The sequence below is a fragment of the Triturus cristatus genome, chromosome 7 (genome assembly GCF_964204655.1).
Source record: "Triturus cristatus chromosome 7, aTriCri1.1, whole genome shotgun sequence".
Classification (NCBI taxonomy): domain Eukaryota; kingdom Metazoa; phylum Chordata; class Amphibia; order Caudata; family Salamandridae; genus Triturus; species Triturus cristatus.
In genome coordinates this window covers 1480033018-1480052115 of record NC_140590.1, presented here as the reverse complement: position 1 = coordinate 1480052115, position 19098 = coordinate 1480033018, and the positions used below count along the sequence as shown (strand labels likewise).

The following is a 19098-nucleotide window of genomic DNA, read 5'->3' as shown; positions in this document are numbered from 1 at the left end:
TGTCGGGGCTGAGGAGGCGTTCATCCAAGTTTCAGTGAGGAACGTGACGTCTGGTGATGTTGTGTCGAGCAGGTTCCAGAGTTCGACGGCGTGTCTGTGGACGGAGCGGGTGTTGAGCAGGATGCACTTGAGGTGATTGTTGCTGGTGCTTGGCTTGGCGGGTGCGGTGCAGGTTCGGAGGCAGGTGAACTTGCAGCTAGTGCAGGTGAAGGGTCCGTGGAAGCGTTTGGGGGCGGCTCGGCAGCAGGCAGGGGTCCGGCCGGCGTTGAGTACGTTAAGGGTGGCGGTGTCGTAGGTCCTTCGGTTCGTCTTGCGTCGGTGGGGGCCAGGGGTCCTGGCGCTGGGCGCGGTCCAGGCACGGACGGGTGCAGACGGGCTTACCTTGGGCGCGCCTTCGGCACACAATCGGCGCGCCCGCTGGGCGTGACCGCTGCGCGTACGCACGGTCGCCATTTATGGCGAAGTGGGAGGGAGGGAGGAGCAGCTGGGAGGCGGGAGCGGGGAGGGCACAGAACGAAAAGGGGGCGTGTCTGTTAGGACGGCGGCGGGAAGTGGGGAGTGGGGCGGGCAGGCACAGGGGGACTGGAGGACAATAAACACTTCAAAACATCAACGTGCAAGGGAACAACAGTCACGATTATACAGGCAATTTTAAAACAGAAAGGAAACAGAACAAAATATTAAGGCACACGCAAATACGGCGAGATCAGTGAGGCAGGCACAACGAGGGCAGTAGCGAGGGAGGGGCACACACACAGCTGGTGGCCGTGCGGCACGGGGGTGTCCTGAGAACAGGTCACACTCACCTGCGCCGCGCGGTCGCCATTTATGGCCAAGTGGGAGGGAGGGAGGAGCAGCTGGGAGGCGGGAGCGGGGAGGGCACAGAACGAAAAGGGGGCGTGTCTGTTAGGACGGCGGCAGGAAGCAGGGAGCGGGGCGGGCAGGCACAGGGGGACTGGAGGACGATAAACACTTCAAAACACCAACGTGCAAGGGAACAACAGTCACGATTATACAGGCAACTTTAAAACAGAACAAAATATTAAGGCACACGCAAATACGGTGAGATCAGCGAGGCAGGCACAACGAGGGCAGTAGCGAGGGAGGGGCACACACACAGCTGGTGGCCGTGCGGCGCGGGGGTGTCCTGAGAACAGAATGCATACAGCATTGCAATATGATGGAAGAGCATGTGGGTTGACACATGGAAGCCTAAAGTGTGACGGCACAGGGCTGGAGGAAACCAGCACCATGTTGTAGTACAAATTGCGTTATTCTGCCATCTCCTTTCACCTTTCATACAACACAGCACTGCAATTTTGGTTGCTGCGCTGTGTGAAAATTAAATAAATCTGCCCCAATATTTTCTCTGCTTTCATTAACCGTATTAGTGTAGGCCACAATAACTAAACATGACTCATTGGTTGCCTCCTTAGGTAATGTCAACCCTATTCTTTTTATTCTTCTGAACTGTTTTTTGTTTTACAAAAAGCAGTGTTGGAGGCCGCCAGATGGATCCCATTGTCCCTCTCATGCTTTTGTACCCTCTGTGGATGTGTGAGGTCTTTCACAGGAGGTCTCAAGTCCTCTTAGGAATTTAAGGGGATCCAGTCACAGGAGACACTGTACAATGCATGTTATATATTTCTCCACTTTTTTATCAATTGCAAATTTCAATAAAAGTCCTGTACTTTTTAGATCACTATAGCCATTCTGACTGTAGTTGTGTTCTCTTTTTTGGTTCAGGTTAATTGCCAAGATGATGATGGGGTTTTGGTGGGAGATTGGAGTGGTGATTACTCAGATGGGACTGATCCTAGCAGCTGGAATGGAAGTGTAGCCATTCTGCGAGAGTGGGGCCAACATAGCTACTCATCAGTTGAATATGGACAATGCTGGGTCTTCGCGGGTGTGACCTGCACAGGTATGTTACTAAGCGGCAATATTCAAAATAGTGTATTTCTGTCATATGTCAAAGTGTTTCACAGTAGTACACAAGACTATATCACCACATTATGTGGCATTTATTAGAAGTGATAGTTTTTCAAGAGGAACTTAGAAACATTCTCTCTCACTGACCACCCTCACAAAGATGCCATTAGTAAACCAAGCTGGTGAATCAGCTGTCATGTACTACCTGTATGTGCCTAGGATGTTCCTAAGGTTGGTGTCTCTACCTCTAGAATTTCACAGTAGGCAAAAAAACGATGGTCTGGAATGCCACTCAGATTGATTGCCAGTGACTGAGATTATGTCAAGCATTCCTTCCATCAACTTGTTATTTAGGTCGAGCCTGAGCCAGCGTGCAAGAGCTGCTCTGGCGATCTGTTGTAGGTAGAGTATGGAGGAGAAGCCCCGCCCATATTTTTCATTGGCTTGTGTATTTGTCCTTCGTAAATGCTGGCGTTTGATTCCTTAATAGGCTTGTTAGTCCCTCCTTAGTATGACCATGTCGTTATTTGTATCCTCCCATGGTTACTGGCCCCTTTACTTGGTTGTTACACAGTACGTGTACTTTTTTTCTTTATTGAGCTTCTCCTACTTTAGGCACGACGACGTGCTTTGCTTGCATTCAGCGCCATGCCCACTTTCACTTTTGAAGCCTGGACAATGGCAGCCTTTTTTTTGCAATGTCATAGGTCTCGCATTTAAATGTGAGACCAATGGCATCGCAAATATTTATTTATTTAAACGTCTTTAGCGCAGAAAGGAAAGGAATGTGAGGGCAGGAGGCTCCGAGTGAGGTGTCCCTTCTCTCCGCTCCTCATAGTGCTGGGGAAGCTACAACAATGCAACATGGTGTCATTTGTGGGGGGGCTACAACATTTCAAGGGTAAGAAGGGTGTGGGGAGAGGACAGAGCATCGTCTTCGGGCACAGTTTCCCAAATGGCAGAACAAAGCTTGACACAAAGCATTAGGCAGGAATCTGAGGTGTGGAAACAAGAACCCTCCTAAAATGAGAGCTGTTCTGGGAGCCGGTGGGTGCCCCCTTCACACGGCACAGCCTGTCTCTGAGCAAAGGAGCCCCCGCCTTCTGCCCTGTTCACTTTTCAGGATTTTATTTTTAATGCCCTTGGTATGTCAAAATTAAAATTCACCTGTGACACCACCGCCCCAACCCACACCACACACTTTCACCCCACCGACACACTCAGAATGCAGACATTTTCATTTTCTGCCTGAAGTGATTTATATCACCTTGGGGGTCCTCAGAAGTTGACAACATTTTTGTTGTTGATCAGCTTCATTGTGGTGCTGAAATCTGTTTTACAGAAGGATTGTCAATGCCATTTTTATTGCGAATATAGAGAAAAACATCAACAGAGATGTAGACTTTTTTATTTAATGAATAAATGCGTGTAATAGTTTTTATTTGAACATACATAAATCAATAAACTCCGCTCTATGAGATATAATAGGAATGTGTTGGGTTGTTGTAGTATGCTTAAACTAACAACTAGTGATGCTTTTTCTCACAGGGCACTTTGCTCGGATTGTTACCACCTGTCTCGACATTCGATGGACAGTTCCTACTTTTTTGGGAGAAAGTTATCATTCTTGTCTATTACGTTTGATTTTTAAAAAAAGAGTGTGCTGCATACGCCTAAAACTCCAGCAGAAATTTCCATTACATCAGCAAAATATTTTTGTGTGCTCTGTCTTTGGCAGCTCTCTTATATTTCTCACGTGCCCCAAATGCCCCCATATTTAGTCTGTAAGCACTATTTACTTTATTGAGTTTCTCTTACTGCAGGCCGGATATGCGCTGCTTCAGATGAAACCGCTTTTGTTTTTTTAAGCAGCATGGCCGCTCTGGTAACACTGGTGCCTACTTTCAATCACTTTAACCCGGCATTATCTTGTATCTTGTATCTGTTTAACCCCCCCCCCCAAATAAAATGGATTTAGAACTGATTAGCGATTCAAGTCGTGTGAATTCAAGGTAGCACATAATCCTGTGCTAACCACCAATACAACCACCACCCTCAATACCACCACCACCAATACCACCACCACCAATTCCACCACCTTTCACCAATACCACCACCAATACCACCACCAATGCCACCACCACCACCAATAGCACCACCACCAATACAACCACCACAACCACTACCACCATCACCACCACTAATACCACCACCACAACCAATACCACCACCACCAATACCACCACCAATACCACCACCACCAATACCACCACCACCACCAATACCACGACCACCTCCACTAATACCACCACCACCAATACCACCACCACCATCAATACCACCATCACCAATACCAAATCCATCACTAGTACCACCACCAATACCACCACCAACACCTCCAATACCACCACCACCAATACCACCACCACCACCAATACCCCACCACCAATACCACCACCGCCAATTTAACCACCACCACCACTATCACCAATACCAACAGTACCACCAATGCCACCAATGTCACCACCACCACCAATACCCCCACCACCAATACCAAAACTGTTACCAATACCACCACCATCAATACCACCACCACCAATACCACAACCACCAATACCTGCACCACCAATAGCACCCCCACCAATAGCACCCCCACCAATAGCACCACCACCAATACGCATACCACCACTGCCATCAATTCCACCAAGACCAATACCACCACCTCAGCGCCACTCACTCACTGGCAATAGGAGGGGCACTGTACAAGGCCAGAGATGCAGCCGAGACCATCCCTCCCTCCCTCCATGCCTGCCCCAAAGCACTGCCCGCCCTGCACCAGGAGGTGAAGCCAGGGCCCTACTACTGCTGGAGTGTTTTTTATTAGTCCAAAGATAGCATTGACTTTAGGCAATGCCACACTGCACACTAAAATCACAGAGAGGGCAGAAAATAGCCCCCCTCCCGCTCTTCCATGTCGCAGGCCAGTTTCTTCCTCTGATATTTCCAATCCAACAAGCGGTCGAGAAGGCCCTTTATTGCAATTCAAAAGGTCTTGCATTTGCGAGAGTTTGAGCTATTAGTATTGTAAATGACAATGCCTTTTATGTATGTTTTAAAACCCAAAACATAAATAAAAGGCCTTTTCTATTACAATGCCAATAGCTCAAACACGCGTGAATGCGAGACCTATTGCATTGCAAATGCTTGTTTTGTATTAGTGAACTAAGAGGCGAGTCATTTGTAATATGCTACTTCTATGTGTCCTAGGTTGTTATTATACATGGGGACATTATTATATTGTATTAAATCAAACAAGAGAGGTGTTTGTGTAGTGCACATCCTGAAGTCAAATATATCAAGGTGCTCTCAAATGTCATGATGAAGGAAAATGAGGCGTCAGTGTACGAATGTATTTGTCTAAATTCGCACAATTTGGTCAAGCTGGGAAGCCACAGTTCATCCAAGGTTTCCTTGTTTCACTTTCTGCAATTCAGACTATAGATGTATATCTCTTTCTCTCTCCCCTTTTATATTAAAGGTTCATAGTGTGTAATTAATAAATCAAACACGATGTGTTAAATAAATGCAGGTATTGCATAATAAAGTTGACACAGGAAGTGATTCCATTCAAAATCTTTATTTCGGCACTAGCAACAAAGGCCATAATAGAACAATCGCTAAAATGCAATACATCATAAGACAATATAAAACATTCAAATATCCAAGGATCAGTATCACATGGACCAAACAGTGCTATAATTAATCAGAAATACTATTCCTAGCACATATTGCTTTCCAGGTATAAGAGATGACACTAAAACATACAGCATGGAACTCCATAGTGCACAGAAAATGCATTGCAGGATTGTTGTCCCTGATACTGCGTGCAATGAAAATTGATTTTAAAAAGTACTTCCGTAAGCCCAAATAAAATTCGCCAAAAAGCATAAAGTGCTGAGTGTTCCGGTTTGAGATTTCATTACAAGACCGGAGGCTACCATCATGCAAATACTTTTATTTGCTGCTCAAAACATGCAGCCCTTTAAAGAATGTAACTACATCATAATAAGTAGAACATTGACAACATGACAAGTAGATGTGTAGGCTCTCATCTTCCTCTTTTGTTCGCTGCTCTGACACAGCTAAGTACTCTTTCCATCTATGGTTTAACTTATATTGATTATATTTGATTTGTTGAGCCCTGATAATTTATTCAAGCTTTTTATTATTCATACCCATCATATTTAAGGTATTGGGCTTATGTTTATATTTATACTAATGCTTTAGCTAATTATTCACTTACCGCTTTTACTTTCAGCTGATTATACGCTTACCTCATTTACTTTTAGCTCTCCCCTTGTCCAATTTATGGCGGGGAACAATGCTTTAATTTTACTTCATGCGCAGCGATCGCCTCACGATCGTAATCTTCACAGGTAAGTGCTGGTTTGCTCATTTTCTGTGCCACTCTTACGAGCATTCAAGGGCAGCCGTTTTTCGGCTCCTCTTTATTCCATTTCCATTTGGTTACGAGATTTTTTGACGAATTAATAAAGGAACCGGAGCCCGCCTTCTTTGAACTCCGGTATCATAGCAACAGAATCTGCACAACCGTGAGTAAGCCCTACCAGGGCGAATTATTAACAAGTTTAATTTTGATACTATCCTTTGTCCCTGAGCAAGTCATATCAAGGCTAATTATTATTAAACTAATTAATTGCTTGAAATATTTATAAATATGAACCCTGATGCTAATACCCCGCCTCAGGTCATTAAGGAACCTTTGGGGGATAATTTTAAAAAACGAATCGACCAAGAGGTCAAATTATCAGTGAAGGAAGCAGTTAATGCTGCTCTACTTAAGAGGAAGAGGATCTCCCCCTCCCCCGAAGAGATCTATTTCTCTCTTTCTGCTGGGGACTCCCCCTCTGGCAGTGGACCTCAGATAAGGCGTAAAGTACTTCAAAAGAGAAAACACCTGAAGGAGGCATTCACCCATGCTATTGAACTTGGTAGCCCTCGTGCTACAAGAGATGTTGGGGCTCGTAGCAGCACAATAGAGAGATCCCAGATACCTGGGACCGGTGCCCATAGCGGCATTATAGAGAATGGTATTTTATTCAATACAAATTATTTAAGTGATGATCCCTTGCCCTTTTTTAATGACATTGAGGAAGATGATTTCATTTTTGACCCTCAAGATACCCCTGAGGATCTTGACGAGAACTTGGAACATCCTTCAACTTCCTCATTTACAATTAAAGATTCCCTCGGGGAGGAAATGTTCAATCCCACTGCTATTTGTCATCCTCGTAGTACGGAATGGTGGCCTATGGACCACGTTGGTAAATATTCATCCAAATGGGTCAGAAAACCCATGGACAGAGACACAAGCAATTTACTGAGTAATGAATGCCCTTGCCCCTCTTCTGAGGATAAAATCTGCCATACCCCCAACCATGACCCCGAATTGATCACCTTTCTTTTTAAATCGGGAAGGGACCCAAGGAAAGGAATAGAAAGGTGCCTGAAGCAGTGTCAGGATACGCATCTTGACGTCCTGAGTCCTCTTTCAAGAAGCCTTGCTATGACGGAAGAAGCCAGGAATAACAATACTCCGATTAATATCGAGCTCTTGAGAGGTTGGTCCCAACGTGCAATCTGTTTTATTGGGAATGCTAACGCCAACCTAATCACTGAGCAGAGAAAGGCGGTCCTCCTCAGAATGAACCCCAAACTCGCGGATCTTTCCGCTAAAGAGGACATGTGCGATGCCAGGGGAATGTTATTCGGTGGTAACTTTGTCAATTCCTTGGGAAAATATGTGGGCACCTTTAATGCATTCAGTAAGGCGCAGTCTAACATGCGAAGAGTTGTCGGGGGATAACCACTTTTTAGAGGGGCTGGCAGGAGGGGACAACCTGTCAGCCGTGGTTACTTCAAGTCCCAATTTTATCCACACGAAACAAGAGACACTCGTCCTTACAGAGGATCCCGCTCAAACTTCTACCCTCAGAGAGGAAGGGGTTCAAGGGGCCGTGGTGGAAGATCAAGGTTCGCCAACCAATCTTTCCAAGGTAAGTCTGAATCCCTCCTTTCCTTCCAAAGTGGCAGGAAGACTCAAGTTTTTTGCAAGCAATTGGCTTCAAATCATCCATGATCCATGGGTCTTGGAAACTGTAACTGGCCTCAAGATAGATTTTTGGAGAGAACCCTTCCAAAAAAAGATTCCAAACGAAATTACTCTAGACAAGGAGAGCTCAAACTTAATAGATCTAGAAATTACACAAATGTTAGACAAAGGAGCCATTGTATAAATTCCTCTTTCAGAAATCCCAAAGAACTTTTAAGTACTATTTTCCTTGTCAAAAAGAAGGACAAGGGTAGGCATCCCGTCATAAATCTCAAATATCTAAAGAAATTTCTAACATATAGACATTTCAAGATGGAGGGTATCCATCTTTTGAGGGACATCTTGCAAACAAGGGATTGGCTGGTAAAATTGGACTTAAAGGACGCATATTTTACCATACCCATGGACGAGGAGTGTCGCAAGTACCTTTGTTTTACTTGGAAAGGGACTCTTTATCAGTTCCAGTGCCTTCCATTCGGCCTATCATCAGCCCCAAGGTCCTTCATCCAGTGGTCAGCTATCTCAGAGAGATGGGGATTTGTTTAATAATTTATTTAGACGATATCCTCATCATGTGCCAAGACAAGTTAAAAATGATGGAACATTTAAAAATGGCCAATGACCTCCTTCGAGACTTGGGCTTCATTATAAACATGGAGAAATCTATTCTGACCCCCTCACAAGAACTAGAATTCCTTGGTTTCAATGTAAACACTATTCATTCAAATCTAATCCTTCCCCACAAGAAGGTTACCAAAATAAAAAACACATGTTTCACTTATCCTTTCCAAAGAATCTATCCGATTAAAAGATCTAGCCAGAGTTATAGGTCTTCTCTCCTCCTCTATTCAAGCTATTTCACCAGGTCCTCTTAATTACCGGGGTCTGCAAAGATTAAAGGCACTGGGCCTGAGGAAGGGCCTCTGGTACGAAGACTCTCTACCTCTCTCGTAAGATGCCCGAGAGGAACTTCATTGGTGGTTGAAAAATCTCCAAGCCTGGAACGGGAAAGCTATCTTAGGGAATGTTCTGGATTTTACTATAGAATCAGATGCGAGCAATCAAGGCTGGGGTGCTCGCCTAAAAAATTTAGAGACCGGAGGGAGGTGGTCTTTGGAACAACAATCCCTTCACATAAATTCATTGGAGATGCTTGCAGCTCTGAATGCAATTATGAGCTTCAATGAATTTTTAAAGAACTCGAATACCCTAATCCGTTTGGACAATTTCTCAGCTGTCTCTTACATAAATTGCCTAGGGGGGTGCGAGATCCAAGAATCTCTCAGATCTTGCCAAACGAACATGGTATTTTTGTTGGGATCAAAAGATTACCGTCAGAGCAGAATTCATCCCCGGTTCACAGAATGTGAGAGCACACTGGAAATCTCATTTCCTCCACGATGCAAGCGACTGGAAATTGAACCCAGAGATTTTTTCTCAGATCCAAGACCTTTGAGGCCCGATACATTTAGACCTATTTGCCAGCAAGTTGACCAACCAAGTGGAGAGATACTTCAGTTGGAGGCCGGACCCCTATACCTTTCTCCAGTCTTGGGAGACTATTGTGGAAGGTCAGACTCGAGTCTTGCTCCATCATTCTAATAACTCCTTTTTGGAAATCCCAGGTTTGGTTTCCTGGGGTGATGGAGTTAACAGTGTACTTTCCTCTGCTGATTCCATCGTCCTTAGGCCTACTCCAGGGTCCAGACAGAGAAGAACACCCTTTAGTCTTAGAAGGGAAGATGAACCTTCTTGCTTGGAGGAAATCAGGAATTCAGGGAGATATTCTGATCTTTCGGGAGAAGCTAAAAGCTTATTGGAAGATTCATGGGCTCCAGGTACAAGAAAAAGATACAAGGGCATCTGGAGAAAATTGTGTTGGTGCCTGGAAAGGGATCTGGATCCCGTACAGTGTCCTCTTCAACAGATAGCTAACTATCTTGCTCATCTCTTTGATTTAGGTCTTTCCTTTAGAACCATCAATTGCTACAGATCCGCAATTTCTTCAGGTCACGCTCTCATTAATAATCTTGCAATTGGTAGCAACTCCCATATCAAAAGAGTTATGAAGGGTATTAGACTAAGAAGACCTCCGAAAGCACGCTACTATTCCCTTTGGGATGTTAATCTTATTTTTAATCTCTTCCTTTCTTGGCCTGACAACGTCTCACTCTCCCTTAAAAGAATCTCAATGAAATTGACTACTCTCCTGTGTCTGATTTCCTTTAGAAGGGTTTCTGACATTAGAGCACTAGAACTTTCTAATAGATGTTACTCATGTGAAGGCGTCCATTTTGACATCTGGAAAAGAACGAAAACAATGTCTGAGTCCATCTTTTATACTATCTTTCATGAATGTGAAAAACTATGTATTGTGAAATGTATGAAATGCTATGAAAATAAGATTTCAACTTTTAGAGCTGTTGGTTGTGATCAACTTCTTGTATCATATGTGAGACCCTTTAGACCTGTGTCCTCTTCGACCCCATGATTATGCATGAGGCTGGAATTGACCTCTCTAGATTTGGAGCTCACTCTTCTAGGGGTGCAATGGCTAGCAAAGTACTCTGGGCAGGAGGTTCTCTTCCCGAAATACTTAAAGCAGCAGATTGGTCTAACGCAAGTACTTTCTTTTTTTACTTGAGACCAATAGAGCATGTTAGCAGTGCAGTCCTACATGGCTTTAAACATACATAATGGTAGCCTCCGGTCTTGTAATGAAATGACGATTCTCCAATTATTATGCATAGAGAATCTTGATTTCATTAAAGACATACGGAGGTTAACATTATCCCAATCTCCTCTCCCTGAAGAGGTTTGGGTTCTGTTATGTTTGTGCTTTATTGTATTACTATTTTACTGTTTTTATATTACTATTGTACTACATTGTTGTACATTACTTTTAATAGTCCTTATGCATTTCACTATACAATGTATTTTTCTTCTCAGATAACAATATTAAAAACTAAGGGCCATATTTAGGAAGCCCAATACCGGTCGGTAACGGACGATTTTCGGTAAAAATCCCGTTACCGACCGGTATTCAGGCTTTTGGTATGTAGGGGGCACATTTCAGGATTCGGTAATTTACCGAATCGGTAAAATTACCGAATCGGTAATTTTACCGATTCGTTAAATACCGAATCCTGAAATGAGATGTAGGGGGAGTGTGTGGATGTTGTGTGGATTCGTTATTTACCACCAACTAAAAGTTGGTGGTAAATGACGAATGGCTTTGAAAAAGCATTTTTTTGCACTTAGAAGTGTGCAATGTGGCAGACATACATGCCCTTAGGGCATGTATGTGTGCCACATGTGCACACATGCAGGAATCAGGGGTGCAACAGGGTGTCACTGTGACACCCTGCCACCCTTGATTGTGCTCCCCCCATTACCGAATCGGTATTTACCGTTTCGGTAATGGTAACTGGCTTCCCATTGATTCCTATGGGCCAGGAGGCCCATAGGAATCAATGGGAAGCCAGTTACCATTACCGAATCGGTAAATACCGATTCTAAAATACCGACCCATTCCGAATCGGTAAATATTACCGATGGATTACCTACATAGCATTTACCACTTCATAAATACCGAATCGGTAAAATTCAGTATTTATGAAGTGGTAAATGTTAGGCCACCTGCATATGGCCCAAAGTGGATTTACTGGAGTTTTCAAGTTGTTCAGCTGTGTCATCGCAGCCCACGAGGAAGATGAGAGCCTACACAGTCTACTTGTCATGGTGTCAATGTTCTACTTATTATGATGTAGTTACATTCTTTAAACGGCTGCATGTTTTGAGCAGCAAATAAAAGTATTTGTATAATATTAGCCGCCGTATGTCTTTAATGAAATCAAGATTCTCTCTGCATAATAATTGGAGAATCGTCATTCCATCACATGGGCTTTGAACAGACAGTCTTTGCCATTGGTTAATGATGGAGAAAGCTACGAGGTGATGTACCTTGCCTAGCTGCAGGCTAGTCAGAACAAAACAATGTGTATTTGACACCAAGGACAAATACATTTTGAAACCCTCAGGCAAGGCGTATGACAAATATGTGACAAGGAAGAGTTTCCTAGTGTCATCAATGGCTCTTTTTTTCTGCCCACACAACAGATAAAACTGTCTTCCCCTCCGACCTTTGGAGCATAAGCGTTCTAGACCACACCTGCAGCCCAAGAAAACCGAACGCCAAATTGAAGGTGTCATAAGTATAAGACAACCACGGGATTCAGAAATATAATAGTACTTTAGACAGTCCTGTATGATTGCCTTAGTAAATTGTATCTCAGGGTTGGTCCATTTTGAATGCCACAGTAAAATATGGTTTGAGTAAACACGTGTCATCCAAGTGAGTTAACCCCACTTATGAATAATGGAAGACTTCGATGAAGGGGGAGTGCACAAAAGGCACCATAAAAGGCATTTTTTCTGAGCCTGCAAAGAGCTGTTAGACATCTGACCCCACACACCCCACTATAAGTAGAGGCTGCTAGTGCTCTTGCTTTGTAGATGGTAATCATATCCCTAATAGAGCAGAGCCAAGTTTGCAAGAGAACCTAAACACACCCTCACACACTCTGGCTATCTTGAGCTGGGCATTCTTTATGTGTTGGACTCAAGAGCCGTTACTAGGAAAGAGAATGCCCAGATAACTAAAGGAATTCACCTTTGTAATGGATGTGCTCTCCAAGAAAAAAAGCCTAACCTTCTTTGGAGTTTTACCACAAGACATTACAAATGTGTTGGTTTTCCAGATATTTAATTTCTTGGATTCCATGAATCCCACAAAGGTGTCCATTAATCGCTGCAGCCTGACTGCGATCTTAGATAATAGGACCACTTCTTTTGAATACAGGAGGATGGGAACCATGTGACCAGCAAATATTGGTGCACTGGCATGCCAGGACCAAAGAATATTATCTCCACCACTTATATAAAGTGGAAATAAAAATGGGGCCAACACACACCCCTGTCTCACGCCTTCATAAACCTAAAAGAGGAGGAATATTCTCAGTTGGGACCATATCGTACTTTAGCTGTAAGATTCCTATACAGCCGAGAAAGAAGACAACCAATATTCTCAGGAGCCTCATATGAAAGCAGGATATGCCATAGAATTGAGTGGTCCACTTGATCAAAAATGCTACTAAGGTTGGCAAAACATAAGTATAGAATGCTGACTTTGCCTTTGTGTATTTCCCAATTAGATGTTTGAGATTTACGTATTGTTCCACTGTCCTAATTCCCTTCCTAAATCTATATTGGGCATCTGACAGACAGTAATTATCATATGCCCAGTCGTCCAGTCTCTGCCAGACAACCCTGTGGAGGAGTTTTGCAGATTAATCCAGGAGGGAAATGGAGCAGTAGCACTTCGGGTTGGACCTGTCCCCCATCTTGAACATATGGAAAAAATTTAACTAGTCCATGTAGAGGGTGCCGAAACATTTGCCATTGAATTGAAAACTCTAGTCAAAATTGAGCCCCATTTCTAACCCATACCAATGAAAGCATCAACTGGGGCTTTACCTTTGGCACAACCTTTCAAAGCATCGAGGACCTCATCCAGGCCAAAATCCAAGGGCATGCATCTCTTAAAAATGGGGCTAACTTTTGCTTCTTTAGGAGACCTAGAAAAGAGTCTGTCAACTTGCAGAGCATTAACATTACGGTGGGTGGAGCGTGCTCATTATAAGAATGAATTAGGATCAATTCAATCCCCCCTTAAATGATAATAACATAAATTAATAGTAAAGGGAAGAGTTGACAGATCTTCTAATGATAGCTGGCAGCAAGTTAGAAATCAACATCTCAAACCCCCTTTAGCATCAACTGCATATGATGGTATTGCTGTTTTAAATAGGGAAGAGAAACCTTCAACATGCAGATGGTTACTAGCCAAGTTTCCTGGATGCAGATTATGTGAGTAGTAAATATAATATCAAGCCAGTCTGCGGCGGTTACCTTATTCTGAAGCCCTGAGCTGTTCCATGAGACAAGGCCACATGACCCATTAGAACTGAAATGGACTAAAGGGTTGGCTGGATCAGATTCATTAAAACTCCTTGTGAATGTCTCATTACCAGACATCAGGGGAGTACTTAAGGCAGGAATATTAAAAACTGCTGGAGACATGTTTGCATATCAGGGAGATGAAATAATGGGGGCTGGAGAATTGTTCAAGCCAGAGGTAACCACTACATCTAAAAGTCAATCTACCGCCTGCAAATAATTTAAGGCATTCTACCTATTTGAAAGTGTAAGGAGAAAAGGATGATTACCTGCAGTCGGGAAGAGAAATGGTCGGAAATCAGAACCAACAGGTGTATGGGATAGGTGTTGATAGAAAAAAACCTAAGGGAAGAAGCAAAACATAACCCTGGATGCCTAAAGTTAATGATGACACAATACCCATCAAGATATTTCCTAGATGTGCTAATCAAGGCCACCTTACATGTCATCATGATTTGATCTTTACCAGATATTGGAAAAATGGACTTGGACTGCAGCCAATGCAATACTGTGTTTCTTAACTGCACTGGCTGCTCAACTAAAGTCTGAGTCAAGGGTGGCACATTTGCCAATATTGCTACATAAAGGCAGCAAGCACATCCATATTAAGTCAGCCAGCACCTCTTCCAAGCAGCCCTCTGCCCCCCTGTCCTGTGGCAGACTTTCGGTAGGGGTTACCACAGAGGCCAGCAGCCTGGGTAGCTGCAGCTATTCGAAGATGTCCCCCCCCCTTGAAGGATTAGAAGTTCTACCCACATTTGGACCTCCCCCCCAAGATGGTAGGGTCGTCCTCCCTCCTGGGCCCAGAGATTTTATTTCTTTTGGGTGCACATGTGAGGGGTTACAGTGCAAAGCTTGAGGAGGGTCAGCCATCATGTGTCTATCCCAGGGTTGACTAGAGATTGAGCTGCAGTCTTGAAGGGCTGGCATAGCATGTGTTAGCAGCTCTCTAATCACCTGCGAGCGTTTTGTAGGTTGAGTAACAGCAGAGGTATCACACCTACCCTTAACACTTATTTAAAGTTCTTCAATGGTCTCCAGCCTAGAACATATAGGTGCAAGCAAAATTTCTATCACGCCCCTCACATTGTTCAAAAATGTCTTCTGAAAGTAGTCTAGAGCCACTGAACTAAACAAGGTATAATCAATTAGATGATTAGATTGATGAACTGTACGTGGAACGGGCTTTCTTAACCCCTGGTGCCTTTTCGTTTTAGAAGGGGGTGGTTGTTATGTGGTGAGGTAGTGTCTGTACCAGAAATCAATCCAGGATCCACAGAAAAGACATATTTTGAGGAAGATGGCACTGAAGCAGACCCTTGACCTGGGCCCACCACAATGTTACACAAGCCCTCTGGTCCTAGTTCCCCCGGAGAAGTGGCACCAAACCCAACTCCCACCACCAAAGTGCAGGAGAGGCGATGCTCCACATGCTCTAATTCCTTATTTAAAGCCCCCACAGCAGGTATAATGTAGCCATCTAAAGAGGAGGAAGAGCAGCTTGACTTTTTCCAGGTACAGGAATTTTACGTTTCTCCATCACAGCCAAACAGTGCCTTAGAAAAATTTCAAAGATGTAGCAACTTCCTCGACCAACAAGAATCAGTGCATACAAGGAGCAAACTCAATAGCAGCTAATGTGCAAACACACAGGAGATCAATACTGGGAGATGAGGTCCCACCCCAGCCAGTGTGCAAACATACAAAAAAACGAATGCAGTGGAGATGCAGTCTCAGTATCAGCTCAGTTGAAGCTAATATGCGATGTGCAAAGATGCAGATGGTCAATGCTGAGGGATGAGGTTGCACCCCAACTAGTGTGAAAACATTCAAAGAAGTCGTGCAGAAATGAGCAGCCTTAATAGCCACTGATGTACAAACACACCGAACGTTAGTGCTATGGACAAGATTCCACCGCAGCAGGTGTGCAAACATGCAACAAAAAAATAATGTGGGAAGAAGCAGTCTCCGTATCGGCTCAGTAGTAGCTGATATGCAATGTGCACATATGCAGGAAGAATGTCTAGAAAAAATTACAAAGTAAAGCAAAGTAAAGCAAAGACAGAGTCCTCGATGTTAGTGTTTTTATCACCATCCCTGACTAATAAAGACACTGGGGCAGATTTCCAAGAACTGACGCATCTCTACGATCAGCAGAGATGTGTCGCATAAAAAAACCCTTGTGTCACCATGGATGCGGCGCATTTACAATGCGGCGCACCGTGGCGCAAGGATTGACAGAAATGTGACGCATCTGTCGGCGTGAAGGTAACGCAGTGCTGGAGTCGTGTCGCAAGTGCGACGCACCTCCCGCACTGCTCAGGGGTGGCCTATACTTGCTGTGCTGCGTCACTCCTTACGCCTGCTTCAAGCAGGCGTAAGGTTGTGACGCAGCTGCTTCGTAAAAGTGACTCCGTGAAATCTTGTAGATTTCACTGTATAACTATTATGAAGCTTTCTTGCATGGGAACTCTCACCCTGCATACATTATACCTGAAGCAGGTGTAATGTGACGCAGGGCTTTACAAGGTGACGCATCTCCCTAGATGCGACACGTTGCAAATTTGTCGCAAAGTGGCGTATTGTTTATGACGCCGCTGCGTCACAGAAGTGACGCAACAGTGGCGTAACTGTGTCGCAAGGGCTTGTAAATCTGCCCCACTGAATTTTGAGGAGGTTCAACACCTTAGTGAAGGCAGTCACCCATGTGCGCAATGCAAAAGGTCTGGGAGAGCCCATGGATTTAAAGGTACAAGTCTTCATAGCAATACGAGTGAAGTGAGATCGACTGCAGACAAACTTTCTGGCGGAGCTTACACCATAGGCTTTTGGCCCTTTTCATTACTCCCTGGGGTCAGCAACTTAGAAATCTGATGGTCTAGATCCTTTATGGTGTTGTTAATGGGGTTGGAGAAAAACTGTTCGAAAAGTCATTAGCATAACACTCCTCTACAAGCACTTTCACAGCACAATTACAGGTATTTGCTATTTGCCCATCTACACGGCCTCGCACTGCCCAGGAGGTGCACAATGGATGTCGAAGCATGTATATAGAGAATGGGTGGCATGCCAACGATACATGCAGGCTCAGCTTGTTTTAAGCTTGAGAGCCCAAGAGGACCTCGTGCTGAGCCAGAGCCAGGTATCTGGCTCGAGCTTACAGTGGCTCAACCACCTTTAAGTACGATACTTATGCATCACACTGGAACACACTTCACAGAGAAGGACATGAATTTCTACAAACTAAACAAGGTAAATATCTCTCATTATGAGCTTCAGGGTTATCAGAAGCACATTTTAAAATGGTCATCTACTGTAAAACACGAATAAGAGGGAGTTCATTAATAGAATTGACTTCCGGCACGTGAGCCTCCTTGTCTGGCATCCGGCATGTGTTGAAAAATGGCAGTTTATATTCCGTTCAGAAAAAAATAAAAACATAGCCCTTGCCACAGACTCTCTGACCCTATGTTACATCACAGACAAGAGCATGACCCAACACTCAAAGAGTGTAGATGGTGACTCGGATCTGTTCAGAAGCAAGACATGCAAAGGTTAAGGCAATGATTCCAGCTACTTGTGCGGAGTATACTCTTTGTAAACAAGCAGCTTCCACAACTCCAGAAAGGGTACAGACAGCAAATGCTGCTCTCAGGTAACCCTTATTGTCTCTTAAGCATGAGCCATTAACAAAAATGATCTGGTCAGAAACAGGTAAGGGCTCATCAACAATGTGGGTCTCAGTTTGGTGCAAAGTTCAGTCACATCCATACAGTCACAGTCCTCACAATTTTATCCATCAACATTTGGAGTAGGCATCAATGTAGCAGGATTTAACACAGAACACTGCTTCAAAGTTCCATTCTCTGCAGCCAGTAAAACATGTTCATACCGGGTAAGCCTATTATTCATCATATTTTATGTTTTGGTCCTCGTCATCAGGAGCTCAACTGAGTGTGGAACATAGACAGTAAGCGGATGACCCATTACTATACTTTCAAATCTCTCAATACTGACACCTGTTGAGCAAAGGATCTGAGACATCTGGGCAGCGCTGAAGTTACAGGGTCTAATCTAGCTGAAAAATAGGCCACTGTTCTACAGACACCCCCATGTGTCTAGGTGAGTACAGGTAGAACACAACCCTCCTTTTCCCAGCAGAAGAGCGATAACGCTTTGTTGTAATCAGGCATTCCCAGAGCTGGAGCGTGAGAAAAGTTCTCTCTCAGCTCCAAGAAGACAACCAAACAGTTGTTATCTCAGGGTACCATTTGCAGAAACATTCCTGACTTCCTTCTGTGTCATAGGCACATTCATTTTCATGAATGCGTCAATGCGATCTGGTGACACTTTTCTCTTGCCTTTTTCAATGCGATGACCTAAGTACTGAACTTCTGTCAAATAGTACTGAAGCTTGCTTGGTGACATCTTGTGACCATTTTCTGCCAAATGATTCAACAAGGAGATGGTATCATCCCTGCACGCCTCCTCTGTTTCATATGCAATCAAGAGGTTGTCAATGTAGTGCACCAGTAACGAGTTCTGGGGAAATGCCCAGCTCTCAATATTCTTCTTAAAGATAGATGGACTCTCAGTATACCCTTGAGGGATCAATACCATGTGAAGACATGATTCTCCAGCTACAAAGCAAATAAAATTGTCTCTCCTCATGCAAAGAGATGGAGAAAAATGCCTGGCAAAATCAATCACAGTGAGCCACTCAGCCTCACAAGGAACCTGAAACAGTATCACAGATAGATTCAGTACCACAGGACAACATGGAATCAAGATCACGTTGTTTTTTCTTAAATCTTGAACAATGCGATACTTGCCACTGGGCTTCCTCAACCCTATTATGGGTGAGTTGCATGGACTTCTGATGATCTCCTTCAGTATACCCTGCAAAATCATAGACTCAATCACAGGTGTGCAGTTCAGCTAACATAAAAGGTCATGCCCTAACAGACAGGCTGTACTCGAATCACACATCACAAACTGGTGTAGATCTTGGAATG

General features: G+C 44.0%; 1 protein-coding gene across 1 annotated transcript in view; it reads left to right on the top strand.

The window, feature by feature from the left end:
* The window catches only part of LOC146812216 (protein-glutamine gamma-glutamyltransferase E-like), a 348360-nt gene that overhangs the window by 143998 nt on the left and 185264 nt on the right, over positions 1-19098 (top strand). Inside the window, exon 6 of the mRNA XM_085619245.1 lies at positions 1747-1924. Within this exon, the coding sequence (XP_085475371.1) occupies positions 1747-1924 (178 nt within the window). The remainder of the gene's footprint in view (positions 1-1746; positions 1925-19098) is intronic.